This window comes from Mobula birostris, chromosome 7 (genome assembly GCF_030028105.1).
Source record: "Mobula birostris isolate sMobBir1 chromosome 7, sMobBir1.hap1, whole genome shotgun sequence".
Lineage (NCBI taxonomy): Eukaryota > Metazoa > Chordata > Chondrichthyes > Myliobatiformes > Myliobatidae > Mobula > Mobula birostris.
The window spans coordinates 1,938,169-1,961,389 of NC_092376.1; the positions used below are offsets into that span (position 1 = coordinate 1,938,169).

The window sequence follows — 23,221 nt, forward strand, 5'->3', positions numbered from 1 at the left end:
TCTCCAGCATTTTGTGTGAATTGCAAATGTCACTTCACTCTTCAAGGAGGAAGGCAGGCAGAAGATAGGCCAGTTAATCTGACTTCAGTGGTTGGGAAGATGTCGGAATTGATTGTATAGCATGAGCTTTTGGGGTACTTGGAGGCACATGACAAAATAAGCCAAAATCAGCATGATTTGCTTAAGGGAAAATCTTGCTTGACAAATCTGTTGGAATTCTTTGAGGAAATAACAAGCAGAATAAACAACAGAGAATCTGTGGATGCTGTGTACTTGGATTTTCAGAAGGCCTTTGACAAGTTGCTACACGAGGCTGCTTAATAAGAGCTCATGGTATTAAAGAAGAGATATTAGCATGGATAAAGCATTGGCTTATTGGCAGGAGGCAAAGAGTGGGAATAAAGGGAGCCTTTCTGGTTGGCTGCTGGTGACTATTGGTGTTCCACAGGGGTCTGCGTTGGGAACTATTCTTTTTGTATGTTAATGACTTTGATGATGGAATTGATGACTTTATGGCCAAGTTTATGGACGATAACATAGGTGGAGGGGCAGGTGGTGTTGAGGAAGCAGACAGGCTACCGAAGGCCTTAGACAGATTAGGAAAACGGGCAAATAAGTGTCAGATAGAGTACAGTGTTGGGAAGTGTATGGTCATGCACCTTGATAGAAGGAATAAAGGCACACTTTCTAAATGGAGAGACTCGGAGCTGCAAAGGGACTTGAGGAGTACTCATGCAGGATTCCTTAAAGGTTAACTTGCAGGTTGAGTCAACAGTGCTAAGGAAGGGAAATTTTATGTTACCATTTATTTGGAGAGGACTAGAATATAAAAGCAAGGATGTAATACTGAGGTTTTAAAAGACACTGGTGAGCCTTCAGTTGGAGTATTGTTAACAGTTTTGTGCCCCCTATCTAAGAAAAGCTGTACTGGCATTGTAGAGGGTTTAGAGGGGGTTCACAAGAATGATTCTGGGAATAAAAGGCTTAATGTATGAGGAGCATTTGATGGCTTTGGGCCTGTACTCTCTGGACTTTAGAAGGGGGAGGAGGGAACCTCACTGAAACCTACTGAATATTGAAAGATCTGGATAGAGTGATGTGGAGAGGATGTTTCCAATAGTAGGGGACTAGAGGGCACAGCCTCAGTATACAGGGACTTCCATTTAGAACGGAGATGAGAAGGATAGTGAAGAGGGTAGTGAATTTGCAGAATTCAGTGCCACTGACGGCTGTGAAGGCCAAGTCGCTGAATATATTTAAAGCAGATTTAGATAGATTATTGGTTAGTCAGGGCATCAAAAATTACGGGGAGAAGGTAGAAGAATGGGGTTGAGAGGAATAATAAATCAGTCATGATGCAATAGCCGAATAGTCTAATTAGCATAATTTTGTGTTCAGTTCGGGTCACCTCATTATAGGAAGGATATGGAAGCTGTAGAGAGGATGCAGACGAGACTTAAAAGTATGCTACCTGGATTACAGAGCATGTCTTATAGAGGCAGAGAGCACTAAATCATGGCAACAGGCCCTTCAACCCATCTAATCTGTTTATTTAATCCCATCGAATTGCACCCATACTCCTCCCATCCATGTACCTGTCCAAATGTCTCTTACATGTTGATATTGAACCCGCATCCACCACTTCTGCTTGTAGCTCATTCCACACTCTCACCACCCTCTGAGTGAAGAAGTTCCCCCTCATGTTCCCCTTAAACATTCCATCTTTCATCCTTAACCTTTAGCTCTAATCTCACCCAACCTCAGTGGAAAATGCCTGCTTGTATTTACCCAATCTATACCCCTTATAATTTACCCTTCAAAATATACCCCTCTGTCAAATCTCCTTTGCTTCAAAGAATAAACTCCTAAACTATTCAACTTATTAAAAGGCTGAGCAAGCCAGGGCTTTTCTCTTTTGAGCAAAGGAGGATGAGAAGTGACTTGATAAAGGTGTACAGGACGCTAAGAGGTATAGATTGAGCAGACAATCAGAGACATTTTCCCAGGGTGTAATTGCTAATACGAGGGGGCATAATTTTGAGCTGTTTGGAGGAAAGTACATGGGAATGTCAAAGGGTCAGAGTAGGTTTGCTTGTTTATTAGTTCTTCCCCCCCCCCCACAGAGAGTGGTGGGTACGTGGAATACACTGTCAGGGGAGGTGGTCGAGGCAGATACATTAGGGATATTTTAGACTCTTAGATCAGCACATGGATGATAGAAAAACAAATTAATCTTAACGTACTGTTCTATGTTCTACCAACCTCCGCCTTAAATATACCCAATGAACTGTGATGTACCGCTCTGTTCTATCACAGAACATGGAACATAGACATCGACAGACATTACAGGCCCTTCGGCCCACAATGTTGTGCCAACCATGTAACCTACTCTGGAAACTGCCTAGAATTTCCCTACCGCATTGCCCTCTATTTTTCTAAGCTCCATGTACCTATCTAAAGGTCTCTTAAGAGACTCTGCTGTATCCCCCTCTATCACCATCGCTGGCAGCGCATTCCATGCATCCACCACTCCCTGTGAAAACTTACCCCTGACATCCCCTCGTACCTACTTCCAAGCACCTTAAAACTGTGCCCTCTTATGTTAGACATTCCAGCCCTGGGAAAAAGCCTCTGACTATCTAAACGATCTATGCCTCTCATCATCTATCAGGTCACCTCTCATCCTCCGTCGCTCTAAGGAGAAAAGGCCGAGTTCACACAAGCTATTCTCATAAGGCATGCTCTCCAATCCAGGCAACACCTTTGTAAATCTCCTCTGCACTCTCTCTATAGTATCCACATCCTTCCTGACCAGAACTGAACACAGTACTCCAAGAGGGATCTAACTAAGGTCTTGTATATCTGTAACATTACCTCATGGCTCTTGAACTCAATCCCACAGTTAATGAAGGCCATCACACCATACGCCTTCTTAACAACACTGTCAACCTGTGCAGCAGCTTTGAGTGTCCTCTGGACCTGGACCCCAAGATCCCTCTGATCCTCCACACTGCTAGGAGTCTTAATCATGAATACTACATTCTGTCTTCAGATTTGACATATCGAAATGAACCACCTCACACTTATCTAGGTTGAACGCTATCTGCCACTTCTCAGCCCAGTTCTGCATCCTATCAATGTCCTGTTGTAACCTCTGACAACCCTCCACACTATCCACAACATCTTCCACTTTTGTGTCATCAGCAAACTTACTAACCCATCCCTCCACTTCCTCATCCAGGTCATTTATAAAAATCACAAAGACGAGGGGTCCCAGAACACATCCCTGTAGAACACCACTGGTCATCGTCCTCCATGCAGAATATGACCCGTCTACAACCACCTTTTGCCTTCTGTGGGCAGGCCAGTTCTGGATCCACAAAGCAAGGTCTCCTTCGATCCCATGTCTCATTACTTTCTGAATGAGCTTCGCATGGGGAACCTTATCAAATGCCTTACTGAAATCCATATACACTGCTGTACCTTCATATGTTTTGTTACATCTTCAGAGAATTTAGTTAGGCTCATAAGGCACAACCTGCTCTTGACAAAGCCATGCTGACAATCCTTAATCAGATTATGTCTCTCCAAATTCTCATAAATCCTGCCTCTCAGGATCTTCTCCAACAACTTGCCCACCAATGAAGTAAAATTCACTGGTTTATAATCTTCTGGGATTTTTGAAAAAGGGAACAACATTTGTAACCTTCCAACCCTCCGGTACTTCTCCCATCCCCATTGATGATGCAAAGATCAGTGTCAGAGGCTCAGCAATCTCGTCCCTCGCCTCCCACAGTAGCCTGGGGTATATCTCGTCCAGACCCGGCGACTTATCTGACTTAATACCTTTAAAAAGCTCCAGCACATCCTCTTGTTTATATGCTCAAGCATTTTAGTCCGCTGCAAGTCATCCCCACAATTGCCAAGGTCCTTTTCACTGGTGAAGGTAGGACTGATTAGAGATAAAGGTGGGAAGATGTGCCTGGAGGCTGTGGAAGTGAGCACGGTCCTCAATGAATACTTCTCTTCGGTATTCACCAATGAGAGGGAACCTGATGATGGTGAGGACAATATGAGTGAGGTTCATGTTCTGGAGCATGTTGATATTAAGGGAGAGGTGGTGTTGGAGTTGTTAAAATCCATTAGGACAGATAAGTCCCCAGGGCCTGACGGAATATTCCCCAGGCTGCTCCACGAGGTGAGGGAAGAGATTGCTGAGCCTCTGGCTAGGATCTTTATGTCCTCGTTGTCCACGGGAATGGTACTGGAGGATTGGAGAGAGGCAAACGTTGTCCCCTTGTTCAAAAAAGATAGTAGGGATAGTCCGGGTAATTATAGACCAGTGAGCCTTACGTCTCTGGTGGGAAAGCTGTTGGAAAAGATTCTTAGGGATAGGGTCTATGGGCATTTGGAGAATCATGGTCTGATCAGGGACAGTCAGCATGGCTTTGTGAAAGGCAGATTGTGTCTAACAAGCCTGATAGAGTTCTTTGAGGAGGTGACCAGGCATATAGATGAGGGTAGTGCAGTGGATGTGATCTACATGGATTTTAGTAAGGCATTTGACAAGGCTCCACACGGTAGGCTTATTCAGAAAGTCAGAAGGCATGGGATCCAGCGAAGTTTGGCCAGGTGAATTCAGAATTGGCTTGCCTGCAGAAGGCAGAGGGTGGTGGTGGAGGGAGTACATTCAGATTGGAGGCTTGTGACTAGTGGTGTCCCACAAGGATCAGTTCTGGGACCTCTACTTTTTGTGATTTTATTAACCACCTGGATGTGGGGGTAGAAGGGTGGGTTGGCAAGTTTGCAGACGACACAAAGATTGGTGGGGTTGTAGGTAGTGTAGAGGATTGTCGAAGATTGCAGAGAGACATTGATAGGATGCAGAAGTGGGCTGAGAAGAGGCAGATGGAGTTCAACCCGGAGAAGTGTGAGGTGGTACACTTTGGAAGGACAAACTCCAAGGCAGAGTACAAAGTAAATGGCAGGATACTTGGTAGTGTGGAGGAGCAGAGGGATCTGGGGGTACATGTCCACAGATCCCTGAAAGTTGCCTCACAGGTAGATAGGGTAGTTAGGAAAGCTTATGGGGTGTTAGCTTTCATAAGTCGAGGGATAGCGTTTAAGAGTCGCGATGTAATGATGCAGCTCTATAAACCTCTGGTTAGGCCACACTTGGAGTACTGTGTCCAGTTCTGGTCGCCTCACTATAGGAAGGATGTGGAAGCATTGGAAAGGGTACCGAGGAGATTTACCAGGATGCTGCCTGGTTTAGAGAGTATGGATTATGATCAGAGATTAAGGGAGCTAGGGCTTTACTCTTTGGAGAGAAGGAGGATGAGAGGAGACATGATAGAGGTGTACAAGATAATAAGAGGAATAGATAGAGTGGATAGCCAGCGCCTCTTCCCCAGGGCACCACTGCTCAATACAAGAGGACATGGCTTTAAGGTAAGGAGTGGGAAGTTCAAGGGGGATATTAGAGGAAGGTTTTTTACTCAGAGAGTGGTTGGTGCGTGGAATACACTGCCTGAGTCAGTGGTGGAGGCAGATACACTAGTGAAGTTTAAGAGACTACTAGACAGGTATATGGAGGAATTTAAGGTGGGAGGGTTATCTGGGAGGCAGGGTTTGAGGATCGGCACAACATTGTAGGCTGAAGGGCCTGTACTGTGCTGTACTATTCTATGTAAGACAGAAGCAAAGTATTCATTAAGTACCTCCGCTACCTCCTCCAGCTCCATGCACACGTTTCCGCTATCACACCTGATTGGTCCAATTCTGACATGGCTCATCCTCTTGCTCTTCACATTCTTGGAAGATGCCTTGGGGTTTTTCTTAATTCTGCTCCCCAAGGCCTTCTCATGGCCCCTTCTAGCTCCTTAATTTTATTCTTGAGCTCCTTCCTGCCACCCTTGTAATTTTCTAGCGCTCTAACTGTACCTAGATTCTTGAACCTTTTGTAAGCTTTTCTTTTCTTCTTCAGTAGATTTTCCACATCCTTTGTACACCATGGTTCTTTTACCCTACCATCCTTTCCTTGCCTCAATGAAACATACCTATGCGGAATGCCATGCAAATGTTCCTGAACAATCACCACATTTCTGCCATGTATTTCCATGAGAACATTTGCTCCTAAGTTCCTACCAAATAGCATCATATTTCCCCTTACCCCAATTAAACGTCTTCACTATCCCTCTCCAATGCTATGGTAAAGGAGATAGAGTTGTGATCACTACCTCCAAAATATTCTCCCACCGAGAGATCTGACACCTGACCAGGTTCATTTCCCAATACCAGATCAAGAACAGCCTCTCCTGTAGTTGGCTTATCTACATATTGTGTCAAGAAACCTTCCTGAACACACCTAACAAACTCCACCCCATCACAACAATCCTATTATTATTGCACTGTTCCAGAATCTGCCTCCCTATCTGCTCCTTGATGTCTGTTACTATGGGGGGGGGGGTCTATAAAAAACACCCAGTAGAGTGCTTGTCCCTTCCCATTTCTGACTTCCACCTACAATGCCTCAGTAGACAATCCCTCCATGACTTCCTCCTTTTCTGCAACAGTGATACTATCCCTGATTAGTAATATCACTCCCCCACCTCTTTTGCCTCCCTCCCTGTCCTTTTTGAAACATCCAAAGCCCAGCACATTCAGCAGCCATTCCTGCCCCGAGACATCCAAGTCTCTGCAATGGCCACAACGTCATAGTTCCACGTATTGATCCACGCTCTAAGCTCATCCACCTTGTTTATGATACTCCTTCCATTAAAATAGACACATCTCAAACCATCTGGCTGAGTGCTTCTTTGCTCCATCATCTGCCTATCCTTTCTCATAGCCTCCCTCCAAGCTGTCACTACTTGTATGCCAACTGCCCCATCCTCTGCCTCTTCACTTCAGTTCCAATCCCCCTGCAAATCTAGTTTAAACTCTCCCCAATAGCCTTAGCAAACCTTCCTCCCAAGATATTGGTTCCCTCCAGTTCAGGTGCAACCCATCCCACTTGTACAGGTCACCCCTTCCCCAGAAAAGGTTCCAATGATCCAAGAACTTGAAACCCTGCCCCCTGCACCATCTCCTCAGCCACTCATTCGTCTGTGCTATCTTCCTGTTCTGACCTTCCCCGCTCATGGCACTGGGAGTAATCCGGAGATTACCACCTTGGAGGTCCTGCTCTTCAGCCTCCTTCCCAACTCCCTGAACCTACTGTGCACAGGGCCTCTACCTTCTCCAGCCTATGTCACTGGTACGAACATGTACCACGACCTCCGGCTGCTCACCCTCCCCTTCGAGAATATTCTGCAAATGTTCAGAGACATCCTGGACCCTGGCACCCGGGAGGCAACACACTATCCTGGCGTCTCTTTTGCTGCCACAGGATCTCCTATCTGGCCCCTAGCTATTGTCCCCCATGACTATTGCTCTGCCTGACTTCACCCTACCCTTCCAAGGGTCACAGCCAACCACAGTGCTGCCTTGTTCAGATAGGTCATCCCCCTCAGCAGTATCCAAAGGGGTATATCTGCTGCTGAGGGGAATGGCCACAGGAGGCCCTGCACTGATTTCTTTCTCCCTTGACCTCTCTTGGAGATATTTAAGGCAGAGGTTGGTAGAATAAAGCAGTACATCACTCTCTGAATTCTGCACTCTGGGCGTAACTAACCGCTCAAAAGTCTTGTCTATCAATTGGTCTGCCTCCCGGGTGATCCATAGTCAGTCCAGCTCCAGCTCCTTAATGTGGTCTTTCAGGAGCTGGAGTTGGCTGCACTTCCTGCAGGTGTAATCATCAGGGAGACCATCAGGTTCCATGAATTCCACATCCTACAGGAGGAGATTTCCACTGCCATACCTGCCAACCTGCCTGCACTGTACAATGGGCAACCAAGACCAAATCTTCTGACCTGTTTCTTTGGCTTCGGCCTCCTCCCATTGAAGCCTCTTGAGTCAAAGCCTGACAACCCTACTCCCAACAATGGCTGCCCTGCTTGCCCCTGCAGTAGTTTCATTTAATTCACAGCGCTCTGTTCCCAGCACTGATGGGCCTCTGGAATGTCCAAATGCCTGTGAAGCTCTCCTTTCATACAAGCTTTGCCAACCTGCAAGTAACCTTGTTGCAGTGCTCTGCTCCTTCCACTGACTGGGCCTCTGGAATCAACCTCCATCTTCAATATCCCCGATGAACTATGATATACTGCTGTATGTTCTATCAACCTCTGCCTTCAATATCCCCAATGAACTGTGATATACTGCTGTATGTTCTATCAACCTCCATCTTCAATATCCTCAATGAACTGTGATATACTGTTGTATGTTCTATCAACCTCCATCTTCAATATCCCCAATGAACTGTGATATACTGTTGTATGTTCTATCAACCTCTGCCTTCAATATCTCCAATGAACTGTGATATACTGTTGTATGTTCTATCAACCTCTGCCTTCTATATCCCCAATGAACTGTGATATACTGCTGTATATTCTACCAACCTCTGCCTTCAATATCCCCAATGAACTGTGATGTACTGCTCTGATCTGCCAACCTCACCAATGAACTGGTTTGCAGAGCTGTCTGTGGTAACAAATTCCACAGATTCACCACCCTCTGGCTAAAGAAATTCCTCTTAATCTCTGTTCTAAATGGACATCCCTCTATTCTGAGGCTGTGTCCTCTGGTTCTAGACTTCCCCACCATAGGAAACAATCTCTTCACATCCACTCGATCTAGGCCTTTCAACATTCAATAGGTTTCAAAGAGATCCCCCCTTCATTCTTCTAAACTCCAGTGAGTACAGGCCCAGAGCCAACAAATGCAATTCAGGTTAACCCTTTCATTCCTGGAATCGTTTTTGTGAACATTCTGTGGACCGTCTATAATCTCAGCACATCCTTTCTTAGATAAGGGACCAAAAACTGCTCACAATACTCAAAGTGCGGTCTGATCAATAAAGCCTCAGCCTCAGGCAAAGGGAAAGACCCACTCAATGAAGAGAGATTAAAGATGAAATATTATTAGGAATTGTGGATGGAAAGAACCCACTCAATACAGTCTGAGCATCAGCGGGCCTCTGGGCTTAATGATATCTCTGTACAGACCGGCCTTATTTCTTGGGCATTTCTAAATGAGCTGTGATGAGGGTTAGAGATGAAGAAAAAGCAGTTGTGACAATCTCCTTACCGACAGGTTTGGTCACTGGGATGTTCCCCAAATACAGCACCTGGAACCTCTGGACCAGTTCATTCTTGGGCACCGGGAACTCGACTGGAGAGAGAACAGCAGAGGAGAGGTTAAACTCCACAGGAACCCACCATCTTGGGGTGTAAATGAAGAGAGTCTGGGCTTTGAGCAGATTCCCAAGGGCCAGGAGCAGGATGCCCAGTGGCAGTGACTGCCTGAGACAAGGTGTTGGCACAGGCCAGAGGGATCGCCCATCTCCTGGACCGTCAGCCCTCAGAGTTAATGTTCCTGTTGTGAGCCAGAGGTTCCGTAAGGTTGTCACAGCCGGGGCTGGGGAGTGGTGTTGCTCCCACTACCTATTAAATGCTCCTAATGGTATGGGTCTCTAAAGCCTCTGACAACCAAGTCTGGCTCCTGGTCTTCAAGTGTGGCTTAGCTACTAAGCCCACCAAAAGAAGGGGCCAAGGTGGGTCACTGGCGCCTGAAAACCAGTCGCTCCAGACAGATGGGCTCATCAGCCATGGTGGCAGCTCATCGAGGAGAAGCAAAACTCTGATCTCAACCATCAGCTGCCTTGTGGCTGTACCCACTCGTGGGGAAGGCTTTGGAAGTAAACCCTGAGGGAAAAATCCGGAGCTGGAGACCCTAAGGCAGTCCTACACTGAGTTCAACACTGACTAGGAACTCCTGTGATTCCGCAGGTGCCAAATTGTATCGGTCTCTGCCATTCTCTTGGAATCATCGGCTGCACGGAGCGGGGGAGCCTGCTACACGGGCAACGGCTTGCTCTCCGTATTGTACTGCCCAGGCTTGTGCACATATAGGACATAACCTCCATGATCCCCGGTCAACGGAGGGCATCAATGTTGTGGGCAGAGCATCTGCTCCCCCCCCGGGGCTCAGATGTAAAGGTGAGGCCCTCTCCCCCCGACCCCCAGGCTCAGATGTAAAGGTGAGGCCCCCCTTCGGGCTCAGATGTAAAGGTGAAGCCCCCTCCCCACTCCCCCCCAGGCTCAAATGTAAAGGTGAAGCCCCCTCCTCCCGACCCCCAGGCTCAGATGTAAAGGTGAGGCCACCCTTCGGGCTCAGATGTAAAGGTGAAGCCCCTTCCCCACCCCCTCCTGGGCTCAGATGTAAAGGTGAAGCCCCCTTCCCCCCCTGGCTCAGATGTAAAGGTGAGGCCCCCCCCCCCCCCCCCAGGCTCAGATGTAAAGGTGAGGCCCTGAGGCCCCCCCACCCGGGCTCAGATGTAAAGGTGAGGCCCTGAGGCCCCCCACTCCCTGGATCAGATGTAAAGGTGAGGCCCTGAGGCCCCCACCCGAGCTCAGATGTAAAGGTGAGGCCCTGAGGCCCCCACCCGGGCTCAGATGTAAAGGTGAGGCCCTGAGGCCCCCCCCCCCCCCCGGCTCAGATGTAAAGGTGAGGCCCCCCCCCCCCCCCCGGCTCAAATGTAAAGGTGAGGCCCCCCCCCCCCGGCTCAGATGTAAAGGTGAGGCCCCCCCCCACCCCGGGCTCAGATGTAAAGGTGAGGCCCCCCCCCGGCTCAAATGTAAAGGTGAGGGCCCCCCCCCCGGCTCAGATGTAAAGGTGAACTCCCCCCCCCCCCCCGGGCTCAAATGTAAAGGTGAGGCCCCCCCCCCCCCGGCTCAGATGTAAAGGTGAGGCCCCCCCCCACCCCGGGCTCAGATGTAAAGGTGAGGCCCCCCCCCCCCGGCTCAAATGTAAAGGTGAGGGCCCCCCCCCCCGGCTCAGATGTAAAGGTGAACTCCCCCCCCCCCGGGCTCAGATGTAAAGGTGAGGACCCCCCCCCCCCCCGCCGGCTCAAATGTAAAGGTGAGGCCCCCCCCCCCCCCCGGCTCAGATGTAAAGGTGAGGCCCCCCCCGCCCCCGGCTCAGATGTAAAGGTGAGGACCCCCGTGGCTTGGACGTAGTGAGTGGCTCAGATGCAATTGGGAGGTCATGGTACCGCATGGGTGGCGTGGTAACGTAGTGGTCGGCGTTGCGCCAGGAACCCGGGTTCAATTCCACTGCCATCTGTAAGGAGTTCTTTCATTTCTTCCTGTGCCTACGAGTCTTCTCCAGGTACCCTGGTTTCCTCCCACATTCCAAAGACGCCCGGGTTAGCAAGTTGTGGACAGGCTATGCTGGCAGTGCCCATTTGAATACACATTTAGTCTGAACGGTTTCAGCAGCAACCTTTACTGAGATCAGCAAGGAGGACATACAGCACTGTGTAAAAGTCTTCCGCACCCTAGATGTTTAACCTGGTTTTAGGTGGTATGGCCTGATCTCAAAAATCATTGAGACTGTGTGGGATTACCAGGAGAGAAAGAAGCAAGTGAGACAGACACTGAAGAACTGTGGCAAGTTCACCAAGATGCTTGGAACAACCTACCAGCCGACTTTCTATTAAAACTGCACGACTGTGTACCTAAGAGAACTGACGCAGCTTTAAAGGCAAGGGTTGGTCATGCCAAACTACTGATTTGATTTAGTAATTTTTTGATATCTAGAAACTTTTCATTATTTTGAAAGCATCTTCACTTTACAGAATTTGTTTCACATGTGCCTACGATTTCTTCACAGCACCGTGGGAACTCCTGTGCCCTACACAGACAGACAGACACACAACTCAGCTGGGATGGACCCGAAGTTCACAACACCCCAACTCCAGCCTCTACCATTCACTCGTGTGGAGAGGCCGGGGCCATGTCCTGGGACACCTCACCAGACCAGCATTGATGGTGTCTCACTGCCCGTGGCCCTGAGTCTGCACAGGCATCCTACCTTGGAAGGGGACGTCGACAAGTTTGGAATGGTCGAAGAGCAATCCATTCATCGAGGACTTGGTATCCTTCCTATCCGCCATAATCTGTGGTGAGAGAACAGAGCAGTGAATAAGGGAGGTTGTGCAAGTCAGTGGAGGAGAGAAAGCTGAAGGAAGGATGAGGGATGAGGAGATGGGAGAATGAGGGGAGAATGAGGGCATACAGGAGGGGAGGGGAGAGTGAAGGAAGAGGAGGAAGGGAGAGTGAGGGAAGAGGGAAGAGGGAGATGGACATGATGAGAGAATAGAGGGAGGGGAGGGTGAAGGTATAGGGAGAGAAAAGAGGGAGCGGAGGGACACGTGGATTAGACGGAGGGCGGAGAGAGATGGGGAGGGGAGGATGAAGATATAGGGGGAGGGAGTGAAGTGCTATACAGTACCTTGGAGCAGACTTCATGCAGCCGGGTGGCAATGGCCTTGGCTGGGCTGTCACAGCGGAACACATGACACTTAAGCACTCGGGTCAGACGGTCCCTCGCCACATAGGCGAAGTCCCTGTGGGAAATACAACATGGAAGGGTCACACCCGGGGCATTCACTGTGAGACCCAGAGTGAGCAGAGCAGGTTGACAAACAAACTCAGGGGAGTAGAAACGTCATGGCTGAGCATTTACAGCTGCAATAAAGCTTCAAACAAGGTACAGTAAGGCAGTAGAATAGCTCATCTCTCTGCCTGAGATCACCACATCAACCACAAACCATTAGCTGTAGGACAGGATGCATTACGGGAGAGCTGCTGTGAGTACAGGTGGCCACACCTTGGCGGGGGCCTGTGGGTTCATGGTGAGACTGACTCACATTCAGGGTGAGGTGTGGCAGCCACACGTGTCAACAGCTGGGGCAGTGGTGGTGGTGGAAACATCGAATGGTCTTTGTGCTCCAGCTGCTGTTGGGCTACACATATCTGTCTCCCTTAGGTCCCAATGCCCACCCTCATCATCCCTCCCAAAATGTGATCCTCCCTTATCAACTCCCCGTCAGTGTGACCCTCCCTCAATACCACCCCTCCCTCAGAACCACCTAGCCCTGTGTGACCCTCCCTCAGAACCACCTCCCCCAGTGTGACCCTCCCTCAGTGCCACCCCTCCCCCAGTGTGACCCTCCCTCAGTACCGCCCCTCCCACAGTGTGACCCTCCCTCAGTCCCACCCCTCCCACAGAGTGACCCTCCCTCAGTACCACCCTTCCCACAGTGTGACCCTCCCTCAGTACCACCCCTTCCACAGTGTGACCTTCCCTCAGTCCCACCCCTCCCACAGAGTGACCCTCCCTCAGTCCCACCCCTCCCACAGTGTGACCCTCCCTCAGTACCACCCCTCCCACAGAGTGACCCTCCCTCAGTACCACCCCTCCCACAGTGTGACCCTCCCTAGGTACCACCTCTCCCACAGTGTGACCCTCCCTCAGTACCACCCCTCCCACAGAGTGACCCTCCCTCAGAACCACCTCCCACAGTGTGACTCTCCCTCAGTACCACCCCCCCCACAGTACCAATCCTCCCACAGTGTGACCCTCCCTCAGTACCACCCCTCCCACAGTGTGACCCACTTTTGGTATCGCTGATCTAGCTAGTAAGCTGAGCTGGTGAGGCAGGAACAAATGGGTCTGGGTGACAAAATGCACAGACAGACGGACACCATAGGGAGAGCTAGACTGAGTCACAGGGAGTGGACAGGGGCCAGGGAAAAGGATTCATTCACCATCTGAACAGGCACACAGTGAGTGGGTGAAATGTAATGGATCTAACAGGGAGCAAGATACAAAGGCAACAGAATATGGATAATACATCAGGAGGGCACGCACACTGCGAGACGATGCGATGGAGGAAGGCAAGTTGCAATACTGTACCTCTCACTGCATCACCGCCAGCAAAATAGGAGAGAAAAACCGTCTGATCATAACACCACCCAAAAACGTACCACACACATAATTACTCAGTTAACAACAGTCATGGAGAGATCTCTACACTGATCTGTCTCTCTCAGTCTCTCTCTTTCAGGGGAGATCTCCACACTGACCAGTGTCTCTCAGTCTCTCTCTCTCTCTCTCTTATGAGGATATCTATACACTGGCTTTTGTCTCCCAATCTCTCTCTCAAATTGGAGTGCCCTTTGTAGGAGTGGTCCACTTTGGTTCAACAGGCTTGGGCAAGCACAGGAGGAGGTTCTAAGTGATTAAGAAAGTTTCTAGCTAGTTTTTTTTCTGTTAGTGCATAGCTATTCTGCTGAGAATGGATCTGGAGATAGTGTGAGAAGTGAGAAATATGGGAGAGCTCCAGTCTCCCTGATAACTACATCTGCAAAATGTACTGAGCTGCAGCTCCTTAGAGACCGCATTAAGGAACTGGAGATGCCACTGAATGACCTTCAGTTCATAAGGGAAATAGGGAGATGACAGATAGGAGCTACAGGGAAGCAGTCACTCCTAAGTTGCAGGAGACAGGTAAGTGGGTGATTATCATGACAGGGAAAGGAAGTCCCCCTCAATAGTAGGTATACTGCTTTGGATACCGTTCAGGGGAAATGACCTACCAGGAGATCGCTGCAGTGACACATCTCTGGCACTGAGTCCGACACCGTAGTTTAGAAGGGAAGGGAGGACAAGAGTACTTGCAGTAGTGATAGCGGATTTCCATAGTTATAGGAGCAGGCACAATGGACGTGCTAGAGACATCAGGATGTTATGTTGCCTGCCAGGTGCCAGGGGCAGGGATGTCTTGAATCAGGTCTACGGCATTCTAAAGGGGGAACGTGAGCAGCCAGAAGTCATGGGTACATATTGGTAACAATGAGATAGGAGGAAAAAGAAGGAGGGCCTGAAGAAAGAATTTAGAGAGATAGATAGAAAGCTGAAAAGCACGACCTCTAGGGTAGTAATCTCTGGATTGCTGACTATGCCATGCGCCAGTAAGGGCAAGAATAGGGTGATCTGGCAGATGAATGTGTGGCTGAGGAACTGGTGCAGGGACAGGGTTTCAGATTTCTGGATTATCGGTATCACTTCTGGGGAAGGTATGACCTGATCAAAAAGAATGGGTTACACTTGAATCTAAGGGGTTGTGGGCAGGTTTACTACAGCTGCTGTAGAGGGTTTAAACTAATTTGGCAGGGGAATGGGAAACTGAGTAATAGGACTGAGGATGGACCAGGTGGTATACAAGCAGAGTCAGTCTGTAGTGAGACAGTAAGGAAGGACAGGCAGATGATAGGACAAAATTGCAGTCACTGAGATGAGTTGCAGTGTAACGGGGTACAAAATCATAAAGGGTGATAAATACAGGACAGAAGATGTGCATGGAATAAGGGAGATGGTCTTGTAGTACATTTAGAGATTGGTAGGTATGATGGTTTGGGCTGAAAGATCATAGTTGGGAGCTTAACATCCAAGGATACACATTGTATTGAAAGGACAGGCAGGTAAGCAGAGGGAGTGGGTGGCTAGATTGGTAAAAAATGAAATCACATCCTTGGAAAGAGGTGACATAGGATTGGAAGATGTAGAATCCTTGCCGGTAGAGTAAAAAGACCTTAATGGGAGTTATATACAGGCCTCCGAACAGCAGCCAGGATGTGGGCTACAAATTACAACGGGAGATAGAAAAGGCATTTCAAAAGAGCAATGTTACAATAATCATGGGGGATTTCAATATGCAGGTAGATTGGGAAAATCAGGTTGGTGCTGGATCACAAGAGAGAGTATTTATAGAACGGCTACAATTTAAGAAAGAAATCAGGAGGGTTAAAAGAAGGCACGAGGTTGCTCAGCAGACAAGGTGAAGGAGAATCCCAAGGGCTTCTACAGATATTTTAAGAGCAAAAGGATAGAAAGAGATAAAATTGGTCCTCTGGAAGATCAGAATGGGAAATCTTTAATGGCATTTTTGCCTCTGTTTTACTTGGGAGATGGACAGAGTCTACAGAAGTGAGACAAAGCAGCAGCAAGGTCATGGACCATATACAGATTACAAAAGAGGAGGTGTTTGCTGTCTTGAGGCAGATCAGGGTGGACAAATACCCAGGGTCTGACAATGTGTTCTCTTGGACCCAATGGGAGGAAAATGCAGAAACTGCAGGGGCCCTAGCAGAGATATTTAAATCATCCCTAGAGACAGGTGAGGTAGCGGACAATTGGAGGAAAGCTAATACTCTCCTGCTGTTAATAAAGGCTATAAAAATAAACCAGGAAATTATGAACGAGAGAAAACCTGCAGATGCTGGAAATTTGAGCAACACACACAAAATGCTGGAGGAACTCAGCAGGTTGGAACAAGTGGGATCTCCCAGTGGCCACCCATGTTAATTCCACTTCCCAATCCCATTCCGATATGACAATCCATAGCCTCCTCCACTGTTGGAATAAGGCCACACATAGGTTGGAGGAAAAAATACCTTATATTCCGTTTGTGTAGCCTCCAACCTGATGGCATGAACATCGAATTCTCAAACCCTGTCTCCTTCACCTTTACCCATCCTTTTTTGCCTCTCTCACCTTATCCCCTCGCCTGCCCATCGCCTCCATCGTGCTCCTCCCCCCTTTTTTCTTCCATAGCCTTCTGTCTCTTTCACCAATCAACTTCCCAGCTCTTTACATCATCCCCCCGCCCCCCCGTCCAGGTTTCACCCATCACCTGGTGTTTCTCTCTCCCCTCCACCCACCTTTTAAATATACTCCTCAGCTTTTTTTCTCCAGTCCTGCCAAAGGTTTCGGCCCCAAAAATCGACTGTACTTTTTTCCATAAAAGCTGCCTGGCCTGCTTAGTTCCTCCCGCATTTTGTGTGTGTTACCAGGAAATTATAGGCTGGTGAGACTGACTTCAGCAGTGGGAAAGTTATTGAAAAATATTCTTTTTTTTTGGCGTGTGCCTGTGTGCATGTGAGTCTGTGCGTGTGCGTCTGAGTGCGCGTGCGTGCGCGTCTGTGCATGTGCTTCTGTGCCTCCGTGATGATGTCTTTTTCATGGCTTTTACAAGGCGCAGAGCGAGAGAGAGAGAGAGAGAGAGACTGTGTGGCGCGTCACTCCTCACACAGACTTTTTCGCAGTAATTTTCCCTTTATTTTACGAGGTCGAGTTGCGATCTCAACACTCAACCTGGCACGGATGGAAAGCGTACTCGGGAGCGGACCTGACTAATTTCGAACCCAGGAACCTCCGCTCCCGGGTCTGGCGCTGATGTCATTGCGCCACCAGCCGGCCCTATTGAAAAATATTCTAAGGGACAGGATATATTTGGATAGAAAGGGACTGATTAGTGATAGTCAGCATAGGTTAGTGCATGGTGGGTCGTGTCTAACCAATAGAGTTTTTCAAGGAAGTTACCAGAAAAGTTGATGAAGGCAAGGCAGTAGATGTTTTCATGGACTTCACAAAGGCATTTGACATGGGAGGTTGGTGAAGGTTCAGTCGCTCAGCATTAAAGATAAGTCAGTAAATTGGCTTTGTGGGAGAAGCCAGAGAGTGGTAGTAGATGGTTGCCTCTCTGACTGGAGGCCTGTGACTAGTGGAGTGCCGTAGGGATCGGTGCTGGGTTTGTTGCTGTTTGTTATCTATGTAATGATCTGGATGTTAACGTGGTTAACTGGGTAGGCACATTTGCAGATGATACCAGGATTGGGGGGTGCAGTAGACAGCGATGAAGACTATCAAAGCTTGCAGCAAGATCTGGACCAGCTGGAAAAATGGGCTGAAAAATGGCAGATGGAATTTAATGCAGACAAGTGCGAGGTGTTGCACTTTGGGAGAACCAGCCAGGGTAGGTCTTACACAGTGAACGGTAAGGAGTGTGGTGGAACAAAAGGGTCTGGGAATATAGGTCCGTAATTCATTAAAAGTGGCGTCACAGGTAGGTGGGGTTGTAAAGAAAGCTTTTGGCACATTTGTCTTCATAAATCAAAGTATCAAGTATAGAAAATGGGATGTTATGTTGAAGTTGTACAAGATATTGGTGAGGTCTAATTTGGAATATTGTGTGCAGCTTTGGTCACCTACCTACAGGAAAAATGTAAATAAGATTGAAAAGCTACAGAGAAAATTTACAAGGATGTTGCTGGAACTCAAGGACCTGAGTTATAGAGAAGGATTGAATATGTTAAAACTTTATTTCCTAGAACGTAGAAGATTCAAGGGAGTTTTGATAAAGGTATACAAAATCATAAGTGGTATACAAAGCAGGCTTTTTCCACTGAGGTTGGCTGAAACTACAACTGGAGGTCATGGGTTAAGGGTGAAAGGTGAAATGATTTAAAGAACCATAAGGGGAACTTCTTCATTCAGGGGGTGTAGAGACTGAATGAGCTGCCAATGCAAGTGGTGGATGCGACTTCAATTTTAACATTTGAGAGGAGTTTGGCTAGGAGTAGAATATAAAAGCAACGATGTAACTTTGAGGCTTTAGAAAGCACTGGCGAGGCCTCACGGAGTATTGTGAGCAGTTTTGGGGCCCTTACATAAGAAAGGATGTGCTGAAATTGGAGAGGGTTCAAAGGAGGTTCACAAAATGATTCTGGGATTGAAAGGCTTATCAAATGTTTGATAGCTCGGACTGTACTCACTGGAATTCAGAAAAATGAGGGTGGTTCTCATAGATGCCTATTGAATGTTGAAAGATGTCGATAGAGTAGATGTGGAGAGGATGCTTCCTATGGTGGGGAGTTTAAGACCAGAGGACACAGCCTCAGAATAGAGGGATATTCATTTAGAATCGAGAGGAGGAATTTCTTTAGCCAGAGGGTGGAGAATCTGTGGAATTCGTTGCCACAGACAACTGTGGAGGTCAAGTCATTGGGTGTGTAAGACCATAAGACAAAGGAGCAGAATCAGGCCATCTGGCCCATCGAGTCTGCCCCGCCATTCAATCATGGCTGATCCCTTTTTCTTCTCCTCCTCAACCCCAGTTCCCGGCCTTCCAGTAACCTCTGATGCCATATCAAATCAAGAACCTATCAATGTCTGCCTTAAATACATCCAACGACCCGGCCTCCACAGCTGCATGTGGCAACAAATTCCACAAATTCACCACCCTCTGGATAAAGAAATTTCTCTGCATCACATTTTTAGACGTCCCTCTATCCTGAGGCCTCTTGTCCTAAACTCTCCCACCATGGGAAACATTCTTTCCACATCTACTCTGTGTAGGCCTTTCAACATTTGAAAGGTTTCGATGAGATCTCACCCTCATCCTTCTGAATTCCAGCGAGTACAGACCCAGAGCCATCAAATGTTCCTTGTATGATAACCATTTCATTCCCAGAATCATCCTTGTGAACCTAATCTGGACCCTCTCCAACACCAACACATTTTTTCTAAGATGAGGGGCCCAAAACTGTTCACAATACTCAAGGTGAGGCCTCACCAGTGCCTTATAAAGCCTCAACATCACATCCTTGCTCCTGTATTCTAGACCTATTGAAATGAATGCTAACATGGCATTTGCCTTCCTCACCACTGACTTGACCTGCAGGGTGTTCTGCACAAGGACTCCCAAGTGCCTTTGCATCTCAGATTCCTGGATTTTCTCTCCATTTAGAAAATAGTCTGCACGTGTATTTCTACTACCAAAGTGCATGACCATGTGTTTTCCAACATTTTATTTCATTTGTCACTTCCTTGCCCATTCTCCTAATCTGTCTAAGCTCTTCTGCATCCTGACCATTTCCTCAACACTACCTGTCCCTCCACCAACCTTTGTATCATCTGCAAACCTGGCAACATCATCTAAATCATTGATATACAGCATAAAAAGCAGTCCCAACACCGATCCCTGCGGAACACCACTAGTCACTGGCAGCCAACCAGAAAAGGATCTTCTTATTCCCACTTACTGCCTCCTACCAATCATCCAATGTTTTAACCATATTAGTAACTTTCCTGCAATACCATGGGCTCTTAACTTGGTAAGCAGCCTCATGTGTGGCACCTTGTCAAAGGCCTGGAAGTCCAAATATACAACATCCACTGCATCCCTTTTATCTATCCTACTCGTAATCTCCTCAAAGAATTCCAACAGGTTTGTCAGGCAGGATTTTCCCTGAAGGAAGCCATGCTGACTTTGCCCTATCTTTTCCTGTGTCAGCAAATACTCCATTCACCTCCTTAACAACTGACTCCAACATCTTCCCAACCAGATGTTAGGCTAACTGGTCTATAATTTCTTTTACGCTGCCTTCCTCCTTTCTTAAAGAGTAGAGTAACATTTGCAATTTTCCAGTCCTCTGGCATCATGCCAGAGTCCATGATTTTTGAAAGATCATTTCTAATGCCACCACAATCTCTAATGCTAACTCTTTCAGAACCCTAGGGTGCAGTTCATCTGGTCCGGGTGACCTAGGTACCTTTAAGTCTTTCAGCTTTTTGAGTACCTTCTCTCTTGTAATAGTAACTGCACCCACTTTCTCTTCCTTCACACACAACATCAGGCATACTGCTAGTTACATTTAATGCAGTGGTTGATAGATTCTTGCTTAGTCAGAGCATGAAGGCAGGAGATTGGGGCTGAGGGGGAAATGGATTGGTCATGATGAAATGGCCCAATTCTACCCCTATATCTTATGGTATGTGGATGGGAGGAGCATGGAGGGCTGTGGACCGGGTGCAGGTCGATGGGACTAGACACAGATCAGATGAGCCGAAGGGCCTGTTTCTCTGCTGTAGTTTTTTATGACCTGGCTTTTTAGAGCAGAATGCTGTTGAACAGTATTTCTGGGTTGTGTGCTATGTAATGATCCAGATTTGATCAGGAAGCATAAAGTAAAATAACCCTTAGAAGACAGTGATCATGATAGTGTTCACCCTGCAGTTTGAGAAGGCGAAGATAAAATCAAATGTATCAGTATCACTGAGGAGTACAGGGAATTATAGAGATAAGAGAAAGGAATAGACCAAAATTAATTGGAAGGGGACACCAGCAGGGTTGATGACAAAACATCCATGGCTGGTGTTTATGGGGGAAATTCAGAAGGCACAGGAAAATACCTCCCAGTGAAGAAGTATTCTAACAGCAGGATGAGGTAGCCATGGCTGACAAGGGAAGTGTAAGCCAACATAAAAGCAAAAGAGAAGGCATATAATAGAGCAAAAATTAGTGGGATAGTAGAGAATTGGGACACTTTTAAAAACCAGCAGAAGGCAACTAAAAAGCCATAGAGAAAAGATGACATATGAAGGCAAGCTCGGCAATAATATAAAAAATAAAATATGTTTTTCTTCAGATGTATAAAGAGTAAAAGCGAGACAAGAGTGATTATCAGATCGCTGAAAAATGGCTCTGGAGAGGTAGTAATGGGGAACAAAGTAGAATGCCAGAAATGCGAAAATGTCAGGACAGAAGTGAATGTCGCTGCTATCACTAAGCAGAAGGTGCTTGGAACGCTGGAAAGCCTTAAAGTAGATAATTCACCCGTACCAGATCAACTACGGCCCAGGGTTCTGAAAGAGGTGGCTGAAGAGATTGTGGAGGCACTAGTAATCATCTTTCAAGAATTATTAGATTTTGTAATGGTGGAGGACTGGAAAATTGCAAATGTCACTCCACTCTTTAAGAAGGGAGGAAGGCAGCAGAAAAGAAATTATAAGCCAGTTAGTCTGAGCTCAGTGGTTGGGAAGATGTTGGGAGTTGTTAAGGATGAGGTTTCGGGTACTTAGAGGCACATGATAAAAAAAAAGCCGTAGTCAGCATGGTTTCCGTTGGAAATCTTTGAGGAAATAACAGGGAGGATAGACAAAGGCGAGTCAGTGGATGTTATTTATTTGGATTTTCGGAAAGCCCTTGACAAGGTGCCACACGAGCGCTAAACAAGTTAACAGCCCATGGTATTATGGGAAGGTTATTAGCATGGATAGTCATAGTCATACTTTATTGATCCCGGGGGAAATTGGTTTTCCTTACAGTTGAACCATAAATAATAAATAGTAATAGAACCATAAATAGTTAAATAGTAATATGTAAATTATGCCAGTAAATTATGAAATGTCCAGGACCAGCCTATTGGCTCAGGGTGTCTGACCCTCCGAGGGAGGAATTGTAAAGTTTGATGGCCACAGGCAGGAATGACTTCCTATAGAAGATTGGCTGACTGGCAAAAGGCAAAGAGTGGGAATAAAGGGGCCCTTTTCTGGTTGGCTGCTGGTGACTAGTGGTGCATCACAGGGGTTGGTGGTTTTCATGTTGTATATCGATAATTTGGACGAAAGAAGTGCTGGCTTTGTGCCCAAGTTTGTGGACAATATAAAGACAAGTGGAGGGGCACCAGTGCACGGTGGCACTCCGCAGGAGGGATCAGCAATGGTCTGATGATGCCTAGACAGGGTGCTGTGGAAATGAGAGTCAGTTCACTAGGCCTCACATGATACCTTACTCATAAACTTACTACAACCACCCTTTTAACCCTAGGTTTTTATAAAGGTCAGAGTGCAGAGGTAACCCAGGACTCCCATGGGCCCTGTGTAACGGGACCATATGACCACAAGATGTAGGAGCAGGATTAGGCCGTTTGGCCCACTGTATCTGCTCTGCTATTACATCATGTCTAATTTATTATCCCTCCTGCCCATAACCTTTGACACTCTGACTGTATGACATGGCCTCCACAGCTGTTTGTAGCAATGAATTCCACATATTCACCACTCCCTGGGCGAAATTCCTCAGCTCTGTTTGAAAGGGATGTTCCTCAATCTGAGACTGCATCCTCTGGTCCTAGACTCATTCACTATTTGAAACATTTTCTCCACATGTGTTCTGAGTACAGGGTCAGAACCATCGAACGCTCCTAATATGTTAACCCTTTCATTCCCAGAATCACATTTGGGAACCTCCTTTGGCACCTCTCCAATGCCAGCATATTTTTCTTTGATAAGGACCAGTGCAAGAACACAGCTCAACAGGGCGATCGGATATTTCAGGGTGCTGGGTTAATGACGATCTCTGGGGGGTGGGGGGGAGTATCTCGGTTTCTCAGTGTGTCTGTCCCCTGTGGGTTGGCGGGGGGGGGGGTGCGGATATACATACCGTCCATTGTCACGGCCGACACCCCACACACGTATGTTGACGATGGGCTGCGTGTGCAGCAAGTTGTGGCTGCCAGGGTCAACCAGGTTCAAAGTATCGTTCTCCAACAGCAGTAGCATCTCCTTCCCCTGCGGAAGAGAAAGAGTCACAGTGTGAGCAAGGCAGTGTTGTCTCTCAGTCAGGTGGAGAGCAGCACAGGCAACCCTTCAC

At 47.5% G+C, this 23,221-nt stretch overlaps 1 protein-coding gene across 3 annotated transcripts in view; it reads right to left on the minus strand.

The window, feature by feature from the left end:
• apbb1 (amyloid beta (A4) precursor protein-binding, family B, member 1 (Fe65)) overlaps nt 1-23,221 on the minus strand; it is a 95,883-nt gene that overhangs the window by 10,640 nt on the left and 62,022 nt on the right. For all 3 annotated transcript variants that reach the window (XM_072262431.1, XM_072262429.1, XM_072262430.1), the window contains exons 7-10: nt 23,012-23,139; nt 12,394-12,508; nt 11,974-12,058; nt 9,187-9,270 (exon numbers count right to left, since the gene is read on the minus strand). In XM_072262431.1, coding sequence (XP_072118532.1) covers nt 9,187-9,270; nt 11,974-12,058; nt 12,394-12,508; nt 23,012-23,139 — 412 coding nt within the window. The remainder of the gene's footprint in view (nt 1-9,186; nt 9,271-11,973; nt 12,059-12,393; nt 12,509-23,011; nt 23,140-23,221) is intronic.